The 21,513-nt window shown below is 38.8% G+C and overlaps 2 protein-coding genes across 4 annotated transcripts in view; both read left to right on the top strand.

Annotated features, from left to right (window-relative positions):
• The window catches only part of LOC136832588 (phosphoenolpyruvate carboxykinase, cytosolic [GTP]-like), a 171,138-nt gene extending 162,836 nt beyond the window's left edge, over window positions 1-8,302 (top strand). The window contains exons 1-3 of one of the 3 annotated variants that reach the window (XM_067093675.1): window positions 2,264-2,505; window positions 5,554-5,674; window positions 5,939-8,302. In XM_067093675.1, coding sequence (XP_066949776.1) covers window positions 2,456-2,505; window positions 5,554-5,674; window positions 5,939-7,741 — 1,974 coding nt within the window. In that variant the 5' untranslated portion in view covers window positions 2,264-2,455 and the 3' untranslated portion in view covers window positions 7,742-8,302. Of the gene's footprint in view, window positions 1-2,263; window positions 2,506-4,529; window positions 5,240-5,553; window positions 5,675-5,938 lie in introns of those variants that run through there. The other 2 variants (XM_067093687.1, XM_067093698.1) reach the window with 2 other exon arrangements.
• Window positions 8,303-16,755: 8,453 nt separating this feature from the next.
• Vkor (Vitamin-K epoxide reductase) overlaps window positions 16,756-21,513 on the top strand; it is an 81,546-nt gene continuing 76,788 nt past the window's right edge. The window contains exon 1 of the mRNA XM_067093653.1: window positions 16,756-16,973. The gene's annotated coding sequence lies outside the window, so the exon portion shown is untranslated. The remainder of the gene's footprint in view (window positions 16,974-21,513) is intronic.

The raw sequence follows: 21,513 nt of genomic DNA, 5'->3' as shown, positions 1-21,513 counted from the left end.
TTATTCAGAGTGACTGAACATTCGTATATGAGACAAGTCGAAAAGATCGTTGTACCACTGAATAGAAGACTCATTCGTGATGAAAGGAGAAAACAGCTAAGAATTTAGCAATTGGATAGAAATAAAATTTATAAATTATTACAAACAGAAACTGCAATACAAGTCAGAAAAGCGAAGGCAGTAGTGCATGGCACTTCCAAGTATTAATGATAACAGAAATGACTAACAATTGTAAGAATCTCTTCCCTAAGTCTCAAGGACAACTTACCTTTGTGACATGTTGAATCAACGGTGTTAGTAAACCATGAGAACTCACCTTTAGAAACAAATAACTCTAGAATGAACAGAATTATTATTTGAAATATGACTTTTGCAACCCTTTTGGGGCCTCAGGGCGAAAAACTTATTCCATATTCAAAGATCTCTGTTCTCTCTACTCTTTCAAAATGCACAACAGTTTCAACCCGGTTTTATTTCATCCACAGACTTTATTTCTTTTATAAATTACAGTGCAGTTTTTAAAAATTTGTTTTATATTAATTGAAAATATTAAATAAAAAATCAGTTCCAAAAAAACTGCCAGCAAACTTCTGCACAAGTGTTTTTGTTGTGCACTGTTACTATTTGCCAAATTATTGGAAAAAAAACTTCAGAAGAATTTACTGAAATTATACGTTGTTCACGTTTAGTTACGAGCAAGATATCCATACCACAGTTATTACACAGAGCAGTCGATATATAAAAAGGTTACAGACAGAATCCGACGAAGCCTTGTGGAGAAGTGAGCAAAGGTTCAAGAGTTAAAAAAAAAAAAAAAGTGCCCATCGGATTCTGAACACTGTCAGTCTTCATAACATTAGTTGGTTAGTTATTTCAAATGAACTTATAAATGTTATCTGATATAAATATTGGATGCTTGTGACTTTCGTTAATTTTAATTAAACGCTTTTTTATTCTATTTTGAACTGTCCATTCGCTAGTTTAATAATATTAAAGCACGTTAAAACGAAAAATAATAATAATAATGTTCGTGGTTGAATGACATTATTAGATGCTTGCGATTTTCTCTAACTTTTATGGAACCTTTGCATAGATCGTCTGGATAGTTTACAATAATAATAAAAATAATATAATGTTCGTGGTTGATTTTTTGTGCACGGGAGAAACGTACCAAGAGTTACTAATAGTTGAAAGAATAGCGCCTCAGTAATATTCTGTTGTATCAGGTATATTTAAACTGGCATGATTTTATAACGTATGTTGTCGCTAACGGTGCGTTCACCCAGATACACGCACACACACACAATATATATATATACATATATATACCCACACATATCAATCATTGATATTCCTCAAGTGCAGATTACATACAATTGTGTACATTTGCAAACACTTGTTTATGATATATATATATATATATATATATATATATATATATATATATATATATATATATATATATATATATATATATATATGTGTGTGTATAGACTAGTGTTTGAATATGCACACTGAAAATATGAAATCTGCTGAAGAGTAATATCAGTTATTCCTTTTGCATCCTATAATAAGATTGTTTCCGTTCATAGGTTGCTGTATAAGAAAACTTTTGGAGACTTTCTCACCTTTCGTCAGAAACCATTCTCTTTGTTTTAATTCCACCGTTAATTGGCGACATGGGGTTTGTTACCTGTATTCAGAGAAACACTTTCCAAATCAAAGTTTTGATTGAAGAGCATTTGATACAAAACAATATAATGGTATGAAGATTTGAAACTGTCCCGCCAGTCTTTCTGTATTGTCATGTTATACGAAACGGCCACGATTCATGTAGGAGGCAGCAGCGAACAGGGTCAGGATGTTGTTTGGCATTGTGCTGTCTCGCACTGTTCCAACATTACGGCCCAATCCTCTGAATTGCATCAGCTCTGCGCAGCAGCTGGAGGTGTGTTGGTGCAATAGCCAATCCTGGTTAAGCATTCAGGGGGCTCGGTTTTCCTTGGCCAATCAAAGGGTCCCAACAACGTTGACGTTCAGACTCCAGTGGCAATTTCCACTCGAGTACGCTACCCAAAGTGAGGAAAAGTTCATTTTTATTTTAAGTTGATGTTGTGATCTCTTGTTTTATAATGAAATTGTTAATTGCAAAGTATTTTTTATTCGGCTTGCATGTTATTTAAGCATGACAAGAGACGGGAGGTAAGTAAATGTTTTGGGAAGGAAGGAAGGTAACACGGATAGCGAGCGCTGGGAACTCGCCGAGGAGCTTCGCGCGCGCAGGGCTGTGACGTCACAGCAAAAGGTGCGCATGTGTTGGGGTTGCAAATAAAAGAGCGAAGCACTCCTTCGTTAGCCACACTTCATCCAAGTGGTCCAGAGAAACCAAGCTATGGTTATATCTCTATAGTGCATACACCTTACCAGAACTTGTAATACGACTTTGTCGGCAAAGATGGTCATCACCAGTAATAACGTCGAGGACATCGTCATGAATAACTCTAAGTAAGTAACGCGCCCTGTTTATAAACTCGTCGCTCGAGTCTGTCGCATTGCGAAACTAACTTGTCGTCGTCCGTATCCTCAGCCTGTGAATCAAGTCTTCATTTCAATTTCAGCCAGCGATTCGGATATCTGATTTCTTAAACGTTCTCGGTCCCTTTCACGTGGAAAGATTTTCTTTCATTCGTAGTCATTATTATTTGCGATTTGTGTTATTTTGTTAATATGTACTGTACTGTAAGGTTTAATACAAATGTATGTACAGAGGCCTTGGTAAGTTTTAATATTCATTAATAATTCATTAGATTGCACTGACTTATGTTAAAAAACTATTTCATCGGCAGATTAAAAATAAGTTTGTAACTAACTCCAGACTTGCTTTGCACGACGTGTTTCGTCTACTTATTGCTTCGACTGTCCAGTCTTTACGAAATATTTGCCGTTTATCATTAGTATTTATTAACTGTATGTTGTTATGTTGGCTATATTCCATATTTAGCTTCTTTTGTGTTTTGGTATCTTCGGGTTTCTTGTACAAACTTGAAATAAAAAGGGATTCAACGCAAAACATCTCTTTGCTTTTTATTGTTTTTATTTATTTTTTGCTAGCTTGTTATCAGTTTTATGCATTAATTTCGAGATAATCGCATCCACTGATAAGAATCTCGTCTCTCACTCAATCTGTGAAAATTCATGATAGACTATTTCAGCGGTACTTGAAAATCATTCAACTCGTTAAATTTAAATAATTTATGAAACAGTCTTCCAAAAAGAATCTGTGGTCATACGAAGATATATATTTTTTCTGAAACTTTAATGAGTACGGATGCTCGAACTTGGTGAGAAAGTACTTGAACGTTTGAATAGTTATTGCATCAGCCAAGCCAGCGTCGCCCTTGTCTTTGTTCGGCTCCTCCGGCCCACTAAGCGTCCTTATGCGGTCTTGCTTTCATCGCTTTCCTCTGTAAGACTTATGTGTAGTTGGATAATTTAATATAATGTACAGTATATCTACATAATGTATTTATTTATAACAATATTTTGGTAGAATAAACATGTTGGATCGTAGAATCTACGGGAAAATATCTCCCTGTTTTATTAAATGCGTGCGTTCGTGACCATATTCTTTATTATTTTTCCCCATTTGTAACGATTATAAGTCATATTAAACAACAACACAAAATTCCTTTTCTTCCCTAAGAAACTTTAGTACATTGCCCGCTAAGAAATGTAATCTAAGACAGCCTTAGGGAACATTTGGGTGGGTCGCAGGTATACGATAGAAACAGGTTTTGTGTTTTAGCAGAATTGTAGCATAGACGATGAAAGATAACCATCAGGCAGTCGAATTGGAGACGGTGGAAGGAAGAGCCAGGGCGGGGTGAATAGGTGTGGCAGGTGTTCTGTACCTAACTCTGCGCGTGGAAATTTCCTCGAAGATTTTTTTTCTGCTTATGTATGAGATGTTTGCATCAACTGTCGATTCATTCCTCCTGAAAGTTAGATTTTTATTCGGACGGGGTTTGGAATAAATGTGTTACGACAAGGGCAGAAGCGTGAACTTTCTTCATTGTGAAGTCGTGCAGTTACTGATTAGCCATTTTGTGCTATATTTGTCAGAAATCCTAACTTTTGGATGTCTGGTAATAAAGCACCCAGGAATTAGGTTAGTTCTTCGTTTCACCTAAGCACCCAGGAATTAGGTTAGTTCTTCGTTTCACCTAAACAATGAGACCTTTACCCTGTATTCTTCTCTTATCTCGAGAACTAGATAGCAACACTTAAAAGGCCTAGTTCTGGGGGTAGATAAATCCTCGTTATCTCTTATAAAGTCACTCTCTTGTTCATGAAACTTTCTGTGTTATTATTTGTAGCTTGCCCTCAAATTTCTCGATAGACGCTACTGGTATTCAAATTTGGACATTACAAGGCATCAAGGACACCGAGAAACATTTAGGGAATAATAAAAAGTCGCATAACCTCTCGTTGTCGGAGACACCTAGGGAAAAGTGCATGCTGGGAGATTTGGGAAGAGACCGCGGTGGGGGTTGGGGGATTCTCCACAGCTGCATCTGAAGGAAGGGTATAAAACGATTGTTGGAGGCGAAGTGAGACCACAGTCCACCGACGGCCGCCTCCCTCGCACTCACCGTCAACCCGACCCCATTCCTCCTCCCTTTCTACCCTGCGGATATAACCACCCCCGGTCTCTTAGAACAATCGGTTACTATTTCAGTTCCTTCCCTCTTTTAGTGTTGAATTTTTGTTTTCCGCTATTTGTCCTTGTCCCAGAGACTTGCCCTGAACTACTCCACCTTGTGTTTTCCCTGTGAATCCGTTGTGATACCGAAAGAGGCCGGTGAGACACTCTGATACATCTGTTAGTATACCGCTCGCCCACGTCACCGTATCCCCGTGGCCTTTAGGACTATTTACCATACGAGCGTTACAGGGTGTGGACTAGTTTACACTATATATTAATTTTTTGTAAGCCATACGAAGGTTACCGTGTGATGTAATCGAAGGACGTCGAGTTTGCTGATAGCATTAACGAAAAACACTTGGTTTTGAGAAGTGGTCATAATTCTTCTTCCAAAAAAAAGTGACATTAACTAGTGGCCTAAAGTCAAGCTAGACTAAAGTGCCTTTGGTATTATTATGTACAGCAAGTGATCAGAGAAAAAACACATTCCAAAATGATCTTCGCCTTTCGTAACTGCAAACGTCTTTATTTTAGGTATAGTAGATGGTATAAATATGTATCTGATTTGTTTTAACTTGCTGTCAGGAGTTGCAAACTGATCTGTTTTATATGATTCAGTTCGTGCTATTATCTCTCTCTCTCTCTCTCTCTCTCAGCCCCATACTTGTCTGATAAGCATTTGTTCGTTGGTAATGAAATTTACCATGCCAATTAGTATGTCAGTGTAATCGTAGACTATTCTCAAAATTTGTGCTTGCAATAGTTTTGACAAAGTCAGGTTCATTCATTATTTATCCTATTATAGTTTTTGAAAATGTTATGCTAACTCTGTTACATTTCTATTACAGACTGAACAGCTTCATTTATGAAGCTTCCAAGAATGCTGCTGAAGTGAACAAGCAGAACCTTGAATTCCAAGTTCGATCCCTCAGCGTTGCCCATGGGAAACTTAACAACCTTAAGCCAAAGGTGAGTGGTGCATACTCACCTTTAGGAACCCCACCTCTGTCTACCGCCTCCCCACCCCCTCTCTCTCTCTCTCTCTCTCTCTCTCTCTCTCTCTCTCTCTCTCTCTCTCTCTGTAAAAGTAAAAGTTTGAGCACAATGTTTTTTTAATTATAATTCATTTGAGATGCTTTCGTTTACGAATCTTCATTCAAGTAATGGTATTGTCCACTGACAATCATTCTTTTCTGTTTCACTGTACTATTTTTCTTTTATTTCTTTTTCTAGGTACGATCCTTTGTGGAGGAGAGTGCCCGACTCTGTCAACCCGCCAACGTCCACATCTGCGATGGCTCCGACCGCGAGTTTCGTCATCTTTTGAACGTGATGCAGCAGGCTGGGATGATTGAGCCCCTGCCTAAGTATACTAACTGCTGGCTGGCTCGCACTGACCCAGGCGATGTGGCCCGTGTCGAAAGTAAGACTTTCATCGTGACGAAGGACCGCCGCGAAACCATTCCCACCCCTAAGGAGGGTGTCAAGGGGCTCTTAGGAAACTGGATGTCCCCAGATGACCTGAAGCAGGCCGTCCACGAACGCTTTCCAGGATGCATGGCGGGAAGAACCATGTATGTGATTCCCTATTCCATGGGTCCAGTAGGTTCTCCTCTTTCAAAGATTGGCGTTGAATTGACTGATTCCCCTTATGTCGTTGCTTCAATGCGCACTATGACCCGAATGGGATCTGTTGTACTGGATACCCTTGGAGAAGAGGACTTTGTCAAGTGCCTTCATTCTGTCGGATGCCCACTTCCACTCAAGAGGGAGCTAGTCAACCAATGGCCTTGTGATCCAGAACGTACCATTGTGACCCATGTACCTGACACAAATGAGATTATTTCATTTGGATCGGGTTATGGTGGAAATTCTCTCTTGGGTAAGAAGTGTTTTGCCCTCCGAATTGGTTCAACTATTGCCAGACGTGAAGGATGGCTTGCAGAGCACATGCTTATCCTTGGAATAACAAATCCCCAAGGAGTTAAGAGATATATAGCAGCTGCTTTCCCATCTGCCTGTGGTAAAACTAACTTGGCAATGATGACCCCATCTCTCCCTGGATACAAAGTCGAATGTGTTGGCGATGACATTGCGTGGATGAAATTTGATGACGATGGAATTCTCCGAGCCATCAACCCTGAAAATGGTTTCTTTGGAGTAGCCCCTGGTACCTCAATGCAAACTAATCCTGTTGCCATGAAAACAATTCTTTCCAATACAATCTTCACAAATGTAGCCAAGACCAGTGATGGAGGAGTATTCTGGGAGGGCCTAGAAAATGAAATTCCTAATAATGTCACCATCACATCTTGGTTGGGAGACACCGACTGGACTAAGGAGTCTGGCAAACCTGCAGCACATCCTAACTCAAGATTTTGCACTCCTGCTGCTCAGTGTCCCATCATTGACCCTGCGTGGGAAGATCCTAAAGGAGTACCCATTTCAGCCATCCTCTTCGGTGGCAGGAGACCACAAGGAGTACCTCTTGTCTATGAGGCGTTTGACTGGAAGCATGGAGTACTTATTGGTGGAGCCATGAGGTCAGAGGCCACTGCTGCAGCAGAGCACAAGGGCAAGGTGATCATGCATGATCCATTCGCTATGAGGCCATTCTTCGGTTACAACTTTGGTCATTACTTGCAGCACTGGTTAAGCATGGAGAACAGAAGTGACAAGCCCCTTCCCAAAATATTCCACGTCAATTGGTTTAGAAAAGACGAAAAAGGCCGTTTCATCTGGCCCGGATTTGGTGAGAATGCCCGCGTCTTAGACTGGATTTTGAGGCGTATTGATGGCGAAGATATCGCTGAAGAGAGTGCTGTGGGACTTATTCCTAAACCAAATACTATTAAAATGGAAGGTCTGCAAGACCACAACATTGACATGGATGAACTCTTTAGCCTTCCAAAGGACTTCTGGCAGCAAGAGGTTCGTGATATAGCTAAATATTTCAGCGAACAACTTGAAGAAGACTTGCCCAACGAAGTGAGGGAAGAGCTGAAGAGGCTGGACAAGCGCGTCGAGAAGCTTTAAAGTTATCTATCGGTGGGAAAGGTTTTGAACCATCGGGAAGCGCTGTATTTGCAATGACAACACCATCAGTGTGAGCTCGGATTACATCATTTGCATAGCTACACTGCGCCGCATAAATGAATTTTGTTCATTCTTTTTTTTTCAAAGGGAAATCGTTATGAATACCCACAGAAATCCCAAGTGTCTAAGTCGTCATCTAAGTATTAAATTTTTCTCCATTTCCTAAGGGAAATTGTCAAAGAACTGCTTCCAAACTTTGCTACAAATTTGTCATTCATATCAGTCATCGTGTCCCCCATTCATAAAAGCAAAATACGCATGAATAACTTCCCTCCCTTTAACATAATCATAAAGCAATGCAATATTTTGTGATACGTAATTTTAGCATAAACACTGTTGTTCCTTCTAAGTTCACCCCCCTCAGCTGAGCTGAGTTTTTATGTTGCGTGGGTTGTACTACGCTCTTTTTTAATGTTTATTTTGTATATATATCTATCTGATGATTATGGGAGAATGTTGATCTAAGTAACAAGATATCAATATTATTTTTATATACGATCATTTTACTTTGTTTGCATAACCTCTTATTACCATAAAGAGAAAACATCTTCAATTCCACTTTGCGGACCACAACAGCGCTAGCTACGGATTTCAAAACATGCTGTTATGCAGAACGAAGGAAGACGAAACGGAAAAACGGCACACACCGCAAATGACAACAGAATGTTGCCAATCAGTGTCCATAGACGATATTTCAGCCTTAGAGGTTTACTCTCCACTGTAATGTAACAGCACAAAGACCTTACACAATATTCTGAACCCACTCGTAACACTAATGGTGAATAACGTTTCGATCGACATACGAAAGATTGTTGTACAATCTGTAAAAATCGTATTCATATTCACAAGATGATGAAAATAATGGAGGGTTGATTCCCCAAAGATTTCTGGTTCTGTGCAGGCACATAGAGCAAGGATCATTAAGGAAGGAGCCGTTACAAAAGCATATCCGTACTACTATTACCTACAGTTGGCTTACTGGGAAAATAACAGTCCATACACAAGGATCATAGACAAAATGGGAAAATGAAGGCTCGACAACAAAGCAAGCCTTGTCTTGATGGACTATTTTCTTTTTCTCTCTCAATCATCAGACGAACATATTGTTCATAATCTGAAATGATTTATGTGCTTCAAAGATTTACAAAGACTTAACCATTCCCGCACAGTGAGTATCATGTTCCTTACCACCGAAGTTTTCTGGCCCTTATTTTCATCTATTTCCTTTGAATGGTACCTACGGATTGTGTTATCACCATTACTGTGTTTTATATCGTCTTTGACAACAGATGATTTGCAGACACATTAAAGAATATGTTGTAAGGCCGAACTTGTTTTTTTAGACAAAGGTTACCCTTCAGTTGGAAATGAAGGTACGTGATCTGATGTCATGTTAGCAAGGAATCTCTCTCTCTCTCTCTCTCTCTCTCTCTCTCTCTCTCTCTCTCTCTCTCTCTCTCTCTCTCTCTCTCTCTCTGTGTGTGTGTGTGTGTGTGTGTGTGTGTGTGTGTGTGTGTGTGACCTTTAAGCTTTCTTTAAAATGCGAACACGTCAACAGTAACTAGAGTAAAAACCCACAACGACTCGAACGGCCCTGAACCCGTGAGTTGGAAGCAAATGGCGGAATTAAGCAAAGACCACTTGCCCGATAGAATTCTTAATCGGCTGCTGGAGAGAGATCTCTCGTGTATGCCAGTGACCAAGGTCCTCCTCTTTTTCTCTCTTTTTCTCTCTTTTTCTAGCTGTCATGTTTATGTGCTGGTAAAGTTCAATGCAGTGAACTCGCCGTTTCACGGACTCGCTTACGAAGCAGGATGTTGCGTCACCGCCCTAACTGAGCTGTTCTTTATGGTTTGGCACGAACGATCACCGATTGCAAGATTGTTGATATATAATGAGGGTCCAAGTGCTCATTACTCATATTCTTCTTGAATGACAATGAGCTTTTCGATCATTTTATCCCTTCAGTGACGGTTCAAACTAACTCGTAGAGTAGACATTAAGCATTAAGACAAAAAAAATCCTTGACTTTATCAGTGTGACAGGCAGAGCGATTAGCGAAATTTATAAATCAGAATTATTTTTTATCTATAAAATATCAGTTTGATTACTCGCTTCTTATGCTGCTTAAAATGCGTAAAAAAGCTCATGCGATGTATTTTTCTTCCCGTATGAAGTCATTCGTTGATCCTTACGCAAAGGGTACTCATTTAATTAATGTTATCATTTGCTTGAACTTCTAATTCCATGATTAGTCTCCATTCAATAAGGAACTGTCAGATGGAAATGAAGTCCATATCAAGCTTGTGGGCGTTTAATATACCAGCAATCGGCTCCCGTCCTTTAGAGAAATCTGGTTTTGCTGATCATTTTAATGTAGGACAAAGACAAGGCAAACCTTATGGGAAAACAATGTCAAGAATGTTTTGACGTCGAAAATTTATACAAAAATTTCCAGCCTGTATTTAAAAGAAACTATAGTTAATCCGTGTTCAGTCATAAAGTTGATTCATTAAATGTTATAAGATGGCATTTCACTAACTGCGGTCATCGTAGACGAATAGACATATTTGCCAAATGCAGTGTACTACAACAGGTAAGGAAACTTGGCGAAATAACATTCATGCACTACACTGATACCTGAAAGTATGCTGCTCGCCGGAAACGCAAAGTTGCTTGTCAAAAACTTTAGAAAAATAAGACTCGGACGATTGCATTAACAGCAATTGCGCCTGCGAAGATCAGCTTTGCTTTTCCTAAGTTTATTTTTAGAAGTGCCGCTTGTGTTAAACAGAGCCGTGCAAAACTTGAAACAGCTTTAGAAAGAAACTCCGAAAACTTGAAAACCAAATAGCTATTTGCATTGAAAACGAGATTTTTAAAATTGAAGACGTTTAAGTACAAAGTTTGCTTTGAAAAAAAAAATAAAACCTTAATTGTTTGCTTTGGAATCAAGGTTTTAAGACTTGAAAACAGATTCATCTTTTGCTTTGATAAAATGTCCAAACTTAAACAAATTTTTTGCATTTTAATTTTTTTGCATTGGAAGATATTAAAACTTAAGCGAATTAACATTTTGCATTGATAAGGTTTTAAAACTTAAAACAAATTAATTTTTTGCTTTGATAACACTGTTTTAAAACTTAAAACAAATTTATTTTTGCTTTGAAATCAAAGTGTTAAAACAAAATATTTTTTGCTTTGAAATCAAGGTGTTAAAACACGTGTAAATTACATTCGAGTTTAAAACAGCCTCTTAAAACGTAAAACCTAAACTACAGATTATAGCTCACGTTAAAAACAACTTGTTTTAGAAACTTAAAACTAGACCTGCCTCTCGTCCTGAAAAAACAAGAGAAAATGTTTTTAAAGCATAAAAGTAGAACAACAACTTGCCTTGACGACAACTTCCTCCCAAAGAACTTGAGGACGCGTTAACCTGATCAAAGGGCAACTAATTCATTTTTTCCACACGTCCCTCAATGGAAGGTCTGCTTGAATTCACGCGAGCCTCGCTTAATTTGCCCAAGTGGCTTTGACTTTTGTGACTGTGCCTTGCTTCCCGCTTTACCTGGACGTGTTCTCTGTGTCCGCTGTTCTTGTTCTTCATCCTTTTCCGTTCTTCTTTCCTAGCTTTTAGCCCTTCATTTGTTTTGTGAGATGTTTTCATTTCACTGAAATTTGCTAATATTTAGTATTGCTGCTGCTGCTGCTGCTGCTGCTGCTGTGATATCAGAATACTGCTAATATTAATTCTACTAACAACAATAATGATAACTAACACAATGGTAAGCTTCACTGTTATCGTTAGCCTATAGCCTCTAATTAATCATTATTAGTATAGTTGCTATATTTGTCAGTAGTAATTGTGAAGTTCATCAGCGTTTCACTGAACACGCTCAGTATAGATTACTGAAATGTAGCATGATCCCAGATAACCCGAAATTAACTGTTGTGACTTTTCCTGGACCTTGCTGTTTTCCCTAAGACACCATTTCTAGTATATCTTTCTGTAGCCTGTTGCTGCTTAGATAGTTTTAGATAAATAACCATAGTCAAAGTTTATTTCGCCCTACGTTCTCTTGAGCGTAACGTTTGCAGCTGGTACTTAAAACGCAGACCGTAAGAATTTTCCTCTCCTTTCCTTGCTGGTAAGTTTAAGAAAGAAAGTCAAAATGGTAAGAATTTAATCAGAAAGGCAGCCATTTAAGCATAAATGTTGCTTAGTTTTGTTTTAAGGAAGCACTTTTATTTTGAGAGGAGGCTGTTGGGAGGGGCAACCTTGGTATTCTTAGCCAGCTCAGGCCAGAGGGATAAGGGAGCAAAGAAGTGGGAGGGATAAAGAAAATAGATAAATTTTGAATCAAGCTTCTACGAAAGTTGAAGGAATGGTATGTAAACATTGGCGTTTTTTGGTCTTATGGAATAATTGCGTTCAGTAACATCATGCTTCTTTTGAGTTATTGGAACCTTCACTTGCTATAAAACATCTAGTTTGATTCTTTAAATATTGGTGACGAAAAAATAAATATTATAAAACGCTTATAGACTTCAATATTCGTATGAAAAAGCTATCGTATGTTGCATAAAGTCAAAGTAAAGCAGGCTCAAGAAACTGCTTCGTGTTTTATTTTTATAGAAAGCCGAACTTCCATGCTTAAGAACATTAAACTGCAGAGTATTTTCGTAATAAAATTCTCTCTAGATTCAAGTTCGAACCGCTTAGTTCGTGTTTGTAAGTGACCTCAGTGACGTCAATCACTCATCGAGCGCCGTCATATCATAAAGTTGTCCCTGATCTTTTATTGCACCCACTTGAGTTTTTTATGTCAGTTATCTTTTATTGAAAGTCTTTAATATTCGAATGTTACATATGAAGTAGATACAAGTCAACATGCCAGCAGTAAGTTCGTGTCGAAATCAATCAATCAGTCGTGTAAGGAACATGCCAGAAACAACTACGAGTATTTATTTGGTGCTTTGTGTTTTGTTGGTATTCCCGTGAATATTAACTAGTCTTAGATAAAAACTAGCCAAGTTAGTTTTCATTTGCATCTTTTCCTTTAATAAATGAGAACCCAGCTCTTTAATGTGCGAGTCTTTGACTTCTATCCATTCGAATTAAAGGGCATATTTTATTGTTGCAAACCCTCCATAATTTTGAAACAATCTGAAAGTACACGTCTCCATGTTTTGGAAAACTGTACGATATTCCATTTTCCCTGCCCCCTTTCCAATCATTTAAGAAAACTGATCAGTCGTTTCGTGCGAGATTAAGTTACAAAAGGCCCCGTGCTTCAGCTTTCACATAAAAAAAAATAGCTTTGTTTCTCGATACAGATATGTTTTGGTTTTCAGACCATGGTCCTTGAGATGATTCTTTCTCTGAAGATCATCATCTTCTTCTTCTCCTCAAACACCAGAAGTGCCAGTTCGATTTAATTCACTGGCCAGTGAGACTCGCGAACTAATGTTCTCGTGTAACCCCGTCTTCGGGGAAGAAGAAAAAAAAAAACAAGTAAAAAATCCGCCGAAATCTTAAGGCACAATCGAGCTTTCTGCACAGCCGCTATAGCTTATATCCCGCAAGGGGTCAGTGCACCTCATGCGGTGCAATATAGGCATTACTTAAGGGTCTTTGTAGCGTCTCTTCGGCCCCTAGCTGCAACTGCTTTCATTCCTTTTACTGTACCTCCGTTCTTATTCTCTTTCTTCCATCTTACTGTCCACCCTCTCCTAACAATTGATTCATAGTGCAACTGCGAGGTTTTCCTTCTGTTACACCTTTCAAACCTTTTACTGTCAATATCCGTTTCAGCGCTGAATGGCCTTAGTTGCCCCAGTGCTTGTCATGTATGCCTAAAATCTGTAAATCAGTCAATCAGTCAGTCAGCTATATTGTATAATCAAGGCCACCGAAACTACATCTATCTTTCAGTGGTCTCGGTATAATGCGGTATGAGCCGCGGCCCATGAAACTTTAACCACGGGCCGGTGGTGGCTTGTCTTATATCGTTGCCAGACGCACGATTATGGCTAACTTTAACCTTAGATAAAATAAAAACTACTGAGGCTAGAGGGCTGCAATTTGGTATGTTTGATGAATGGATGGTAGATGATCAACATAACAATTTGCAGCCCTGTAGTCTCAGTAGTTTTTAAGATCTGAGGGCGGACAGAAAAAGTGCGGACGGACAGACAAAGCCGGCACAACAGTTTTCTTTTACAGAAAACTAAAATTGAGTTCAGCCCTGAAAAAAGAACGAGATAATAGCCCTGCATTTTAGAAGATAGAGGATTATCAATAGTTACTGAAAATGATGGTAGCGATAGAACTCCGTTATTCCTGTATATTAAGAAAAATATATTTACTTGTTGCCTTGTTAACACTGGTCCTTTAGGATCTGCATGAGCAGCACTGATTAGTAAAAGTGTTTGAAAACTATAGGCAGACCGAATTTGATATTCATGACCGAAAACTACTACATGTAGACCCTCAAAGTTTACCCGTATTTCAAACGAAGTGTATAATTGAAAAACAGCTGCGCTTTGTTATAATCATTAATCAATTTTGGCGATATCCAGTCTGCTCTTATCAGTTTACTGTTTTTTTTTTTTAATCAACACTGTAATAAAATTACGGATGCTTGTTGTCTTGTATCTTTACCGTATGAAATAGTCTCTCGGAATATATCTTGGCCAAAGAAACAATCTCCTCATTCCATTCATGAAAATAGTTCCCAGGCAACCACGCCGTCTGTCAAGAGGCTGTTCCTGCTGCTCACATGACGTAAATATATTTGCGATTAATTTTGCTCTCAGATGAAGCCGATTCATTCATTTGCGAATACTGCTGAAATTCTCCTATTTCAACTGCTGGTGGTGAGGTTCTGTTTTTTATTAACAGAAAGACATGACTCTTTCGACGGTAGAGTTGTATCCAGAAATTCAGAAAATTGTCTACCAAAAAACAAAAATACATTGAAACCTAGCGTTTCTTAGGAAAAAAATTGCTACATCGTCAAGGTAATAATATATATCATCTTAAATTGTTGCTTTAGAAGGTCGTTCTGATATAAAAATATATTTGAGATCCATTGTTGTCATCCCATGAATGAATGATGATTTTAGGTTATCAGGCGTCGTGACTTCTGTGGTCATTGACGCCAGTGTCATCCCATGAAGCGAGGCTACTTCCATGAAATCAGATTTGTTCCGACACGAGTTCGAACGTACGCTTTCATATTTTTGACAAATGAGCAACGTTGCTTCGATGATGACGAACATATATCGTACTCAGCACAGCGACGCGGTCGGTCCCAAGTGATTCATCAGGGACTGAGCGAACCAAGGTCTAGACCTTGGAGCGAACAATCTCCGAGAAGTCGCTCACCGATTGGCGGAAAGAATTTCATAAACGAACTACGAGAACACTGGCGTCGTCCCCGATTTTCCAAGTTGAAAATTCTCCCCTGGATTCCATATACATCCTCCCTTTTATATCACTTGACTGTGTCCAAGAGCGCAGTTAAGCTGGGTCTACTGAAAAATGCACTGCATTGTCTGTAAATTTGATTCTTCTTTTTTACGTAGAAATTACCGTTGGCCTTGAAAATGCGATAGTACAGTATTGGAACTGGAATATAAAATTTTGACCAAAGACCAAGCACTGGGGCCTATGAGGTCATTCAGCACTGAAAAGGAAATTGAGAGTAAAGGTTTTAACGGAATATGAACGGAGGTACAGTAAAAAGGAATGAAAGGGTTGCAGCTAGGGGCCTAAGGGACGCTGCAAAGAACGTTAAGTAATGCCTGTAATGCAACACGCGAGGTGCATTGATAGCACTACTTCCTACGGGGATAGTACTACTGTATATGCAGACGATAGAGCTCTCATTTGCTTTCCCTGAAACAAGTTGCAGTAGCTGCTAGTTTTAATAGAGATTAAAGGTCGTTTATATTGTAAATATATTTAATGGGAATGTGCCTCAACTAGTTGAAAGTATAAGCTCTTTCACTACCATATACCATGGATACTCTAAACAACTCGCTCAGTTATCTGAATATCGGACGATACTTGGTGTTGCCTTGAGTTCCAAGCTTACTTTTTTTTTTTTTTTTTTTTTTTTTTTTTTTTTTTGCAAATCTCAGAAACATGTCATCCATTGTTAACTTAAGAGCCAGGCATTGCTCTGCAGTTGCGTGAACACTGGTTCCTCATCTGCAATTCAGCAATACCATCATCCACTTTTCTGAACTCTGAGATTTAATGCTTGCTAAGAGCTCACGCTATCGCTGGTATTTCTTGCGATGCCGACCTGGATAACAGTGGTATAGCAAGTCTGGGCTGGCTTCGGAATGTTGGTGTAGGCAAGATCCCAAAACCTATATTTATGTAACAGTTGGTCCAATTATAATTGAAAAAATAAAAAAATCAACGTGGGCCTTCATCCAGTCTCACAATGGACGTCTTAGCCAAAAACATGCAAGTGGACGAAAGTTCTTTAATTTTTAATTTTCTGTTTACTTTTGTACTTTTATTTTTACTTTCATAGTTTTAATTTAGTTTGTACATTCATATTTTATACCTTGACTGAAATTGTCTGTACAGTTATCTTACGTACAATTTTCAAGTTTCATTGACTGTGAAGACTCAACATCTAAAACTTACTTTAAAAGATGGCGGAATAATATGTTGTCTGTTGTAGCCTAGAAATGCCAACAATATTCAAGGTAAGTTGTAAAACATGCAGGAAAAAAATTCGCTTTTTCTAAAAGAATTAACTGCCATACACTAAGCTGCTGTTATTCACTGGTGATCAGATGCTAAAAAAATTATGTGAATAAATTTGCTTTGAATTTATAGGTAAGTGTAACCCCTGACCCAGGCTGTTGTGTAGGAATATATAAGTCAATGCGTAGAAAAGGTCGCGTTTTCCACCTTCGGTGCGCAGATCTTGCCTCCCTTTGGGTGGACGCACCTTCTCTGATACGGCGGTAGGGTCACTGTCCTGCTTTGAGATTTGTTGTGAGTGTAAAACTCCATTCATTATTCCACTATCATCGCCCTGAGTTTTCACGAAACCTTTGCCATCAGCGGTTTTAGGATTATGCACATCAGAGCTTCTGATATCGCCATCATTGGATTTCCGATGGACCGGACGTTTTAAAGGTACGACAACAGCTATGATTATTGTATTATGGAGTGATCGTCGACCAGTTATTCATTCAACATGAAATGATTAGCCATCGCCTGTTCACTTTAGAAATGTTCTGTTGGATATAGATTGTATCCTGTTATGTTTAGGAAAAAATAGGCCATGTTAACAAACATTTCATACTTCATTGTTTTCACCACTGGTTATGCAAACGTCAACCAAGGAGTGCTGTTAGATGAACCATACAATGGCGACCGGCGAGATTCTAATTGTAATGACAACATCAGACAATAACATTGTAAGTAAGGAACTTTCTAGAACCTTAGTTAGCCCTAGGGCCGCTCATTCTACTGCTCGTTAGCTATAGTTCTGGTGGTTAATTTTTGAATTTTAAATGTGTACGCGTGAATTTATAAAGTTGATTGAGGGCGTTCTGAAATTACGGACATAGTAAGGGAGTACTGTAAACGAGATTGTCTTTTAATTCTCAGTATTACTAAAAGTAACAGGCATAAACAGGTCGTCTGATTTCCTGGCGGTGTGTATAGGCCGAACTTGCCATTGGGTAGGATATCAGTGATCATGTCTTGGCCATATGGAGTACACGCGTTGTCGGTAGTCAGTCTCCAGGAGTCTGGATTTACAATTTGTTACCATGTTTGGCACAACTAAAGACCACTAACGCGGCCTGGTTCCCGCCAGTCGCAAATCGGGATATTTACTCCCTTTGCTTTGTTTTTGTTTGTTGTTTGTGTATGTTTATAATATTCACCGTCTTTTTTTATGTTTGTATAGTCATCCCCTAGGGGCTGTTACCAAACAAGGCGCGCATATTGCGCATGAACTGGTAGTTGCCGAACTAGAGGGGCGCGGTTAGTATTCTTCAGTTTTACCCTATTTTCAAACAGCTGTTGCATTTTTAGACGTGCATTTTTTCTTAAAGGCTGTTCAAACAAAACGTATTGCATTGATAGTGTCCTTTACATATGAACTTTTTCCGTCCATACCAACATCTTACTAAACTATCGTCTGTATAGTCATTTATATAATTTCAATTAGAAATTTGATTCGGTTTGTCAAGCGTAGGCTACGTGTCTTGGCTTCAGGTGCATGGAGGAGGTTCTGCATTCTTCTCTTAAAATTATCTTCTTTGAGGACCCTCCAGTCAGACCAACACTTGGTACGTCAGGTTGGCCTCTTTAATTCATCGGTTAGTGTTCATACCTTGGTTGAGTAACATAAGTTTCAAATTCATAACTGACTTTGAGAGTATATGCAAGGATAAGCTCACAGTTGCGTCAAAATATGATTTTTGGGGAATCTGCGACCTGTGTGTCATCTTTCATGACAATTAGTCAAATGACACCCAAATACCTAGCATTACTAAACCGTGGATTGTGCCACAGCCCCCTTTTTTCGATTGAAATCAGCAAACAATAACTTGTAATGAATAAGTCTTCATATATATATATATATATTATATATATATATTTATAAATATGTAATATATATGTATATATAAAATATTTATATATATATATATATATATATATATATATATATATATATATATATATATACACACACACGATTATATATATACAGAGAGAGAGAGAGAGACTTACTCCTTTAACCGTAGGAATGTATATTTTTGTTGATCAGATATGCTTTTGCTTGTTATCCGGACGAATTTATTCATTTCCTTCGGAAATGCTTGGTTAACCCATTACAACACTTGTGTCAAACATTAATGAGGGCCGTCGGTGGGTAGTTTTCGAGATGGGGAAAACGAAGATTTGGGAAATGCGGCTACACATGCTAAACAAATTCTTAATCTGACCTGATCCTCAAACTGATTTCTTACCGTTGTTCCCCCGTATTGTTAGACACTACGTTTGTAATGGATTAGTTGTTATATGACGGAAACTTTCATATTACTGAACATCCATAAACACCACCAGGAAAGCCACATTTGACATTTTAAATTATCCGCTACTTCAGTAAACTTCGTTTCGAGAACCCGTACAACACCAAAAACTTGTTCCCAAAGTCATTCGATGGTATGGGACTGACTTTGACTTGACTGAGTGCACCGTCTTTTCCTAGTGCATGAAGACGGTGTTTTCTAAAGAACTCTAGACATCGAAGTAACGTTATTCTTTAGGGACTGGGTACACGAGTGCTAAAAACGTCGCGTTGCTGACGCGGTCTAACGTTGAATTTTTGGCCACACTTCACGAACGCTTTCAACTCCACAAATAAATTTATGCATGTCGAACATCTGTTGTGCTGTCTCTCGTGGTGCGTGATGGCATCTGGACCCAGGTACTGATGTAGAGGAGCCCTGGGGTCTAAGCCTATCTGGTGCCGTCCTAGCAGCTGGGCGCCATCAGCGTCGCGTGCCCTGGGGTCTAAGCCTATCTGGTGCCGTCCTAGCAGCTGGGCGCCATCAGCGTCGCGTGTAGTCAGACGAGGCGTTACTAGCGCTACGCTGATAACGTCGACACCAACATTAGAAATTCCTGACGCCCACGTAACTCGTCCTAACGTAACGCTCGTATGGTACAAATTAGTGGTTTTCCATTAATAAGCATGGGAAGGTACCTCACTCTGTAAAAGAAGCATCAGACGGCGTCATCAACGCGACGTTTTTAACGCACGTGTATCCAGTAGAGATTCACAACTAAATCACAAGACGTTATCCAGAATATACGTCAGAAATGGCGCGGCCAAGATTAAACGAACCTAAAATTACATGAAGCTAACAGAGTGAAACATATTACTTGAAACATGGGAAAACATTCATCATTGGTTAATGGTAAATACGTATGGAAAAGGCTTATAAGAGAACAAGAGGTGTATGTAATTTCCAGGGTGACCAGACGGGATTGTCCCATATTTATCCCGTGTCCCGTATCGGCCCTCCCCGGGACGCCTTTTGTCCCGTTTTTTCAATATTTGAAAAAAATACAATATACTAGTGAAAGTTTACAAAATACGGGGTAAAGGCGGCCGCCCAAAATTTTAGCATTACACACGGTGGACTGAGTGATGTGCGACAGCATGGATCAACGCAGCAGCTCAAATCAAATTAGGAAGTAGCTTCAGCTGGAGCAGTGTTAGGAATAAGATAATTTTTCCCAGCAAAAAGTTCTACAGAGGCAGAAAAGGTATGGTGTATATATATATATATATATATATATATATATATATATATATATATATATATATATATATATATATATATATATATATATAATTCAACTACCTCTCCAATTTAGGTGTCCCTTATTTCAATTTTCAAAATCTGGTCACCCTGGTAATTTCTGCATCCTACAAATAGCGTTACTAAACACTTGCCTCGAGGTGGATGCGTAATAGAACATCTTAGAATTTACTGAAGTACTTGATCAACATATTATTTACACTGCATCTAATTATAGGTCAAAGTAACCAATACGAGGCGTTTAAATAGTTTTCATTTTATTGAATAACGAAGCAACAAAGATCAAGACTGGATCTGGATCGCTGCAAAACGGGTGTCATTCTATTACTCCTTAAGGCAAAGGTCTATGAATGTCTGCCACTCATGTCTTCCCTGTACACCGGCCTCCACTAATCTCCACTCATCACCAACGAGAGCTCTCGTCTTATGGTTCACATCCAAGTGCGAGTCATGATCCAAATTAGAACATGTTGGACCATTGTTCAAACGCTGTGTAAATTCAGCAAAGAACAATCACAATCTTTATTGAGGAGGAAAAACGTGCCGAGTCTGAAAGTATACGCACACTGACATGAAGAAAACGATGAGGGAAGGAACCCGCGCATGCTCTATGAATTGTTAGAAAGTTACAGGACTGCTTGAAAACAGTAGAGGATTGGGAAACCTAAGACAGATTGGTACTTCGAATACGTAGGTTGTTGTTCTTTGCAAAAGGAAACAAACACTACAGTTACCATCATTCGACTACTGGTGGTGAAGAAATTAGACAGTTAAGGGAAAATCGATGAAAAGGAAAGGTTGGGCTGAAGTTAGACAGCTAAGAGGAAAGGGATAAAAAGTAAAAGGAAGGAAGAAATGAGCTCTGGGAAGATAATAAAATGTCACAAAGGCTTACTCTAGGCGGCACCGCCCTACCGGTTATTCAGTAATACAGTAATTGGATAAGGATGATTCTATATACAACTCAAAAGAATTGCTATAGTATTATAGGTTAGAGCTTATCTGACAGTGATTCTCGAACTGGGTGCCGTGGCACCCGACAATGCCTAGGGGTGCCGCAAGATTGTCACGAATTTTGTCTTGGCTAGATCATCTTAATGAACATTTGTAAAAAAAAAAATTGCGGAAGTCTTCATATAATTTATTATCAGTGTGTCTACTCTTATTATGTTTATCTAATTCTTCTGACAGGCTCTTTGTTTGTGCAGTATATTTCTGCATCTGCGGTGTGCTGATTTTGGTTTGAGTATGGATAATAATCTTATTTATTAAATAAGAAGTTAATTCATGCGATATGGTGGGATGGTGAAGAAGGGGTGCCACGGTAA

Source organism: Macrobrachium rosenbergii, chromosome 4, assembly GCF_040412425.1.
Source record: "Macrobrachium rosenbergii isolate ZJJX-2024 chromosome 4, ASM4041242v1, whole genome shotgun sequence".
In the NCBI taxonomy this organism is placed as follows: Eukaryota; Metazoa; Arthropoda; class Malacostraca; order Decapoda; family Palaemonidae; genus Macrobrachium; species Macrobrachium rosenbergii.
Note: the sequence above shows the minus strand (reverse complement) of the source record. Positions and strands in the feature narration are given on the sequence as shown.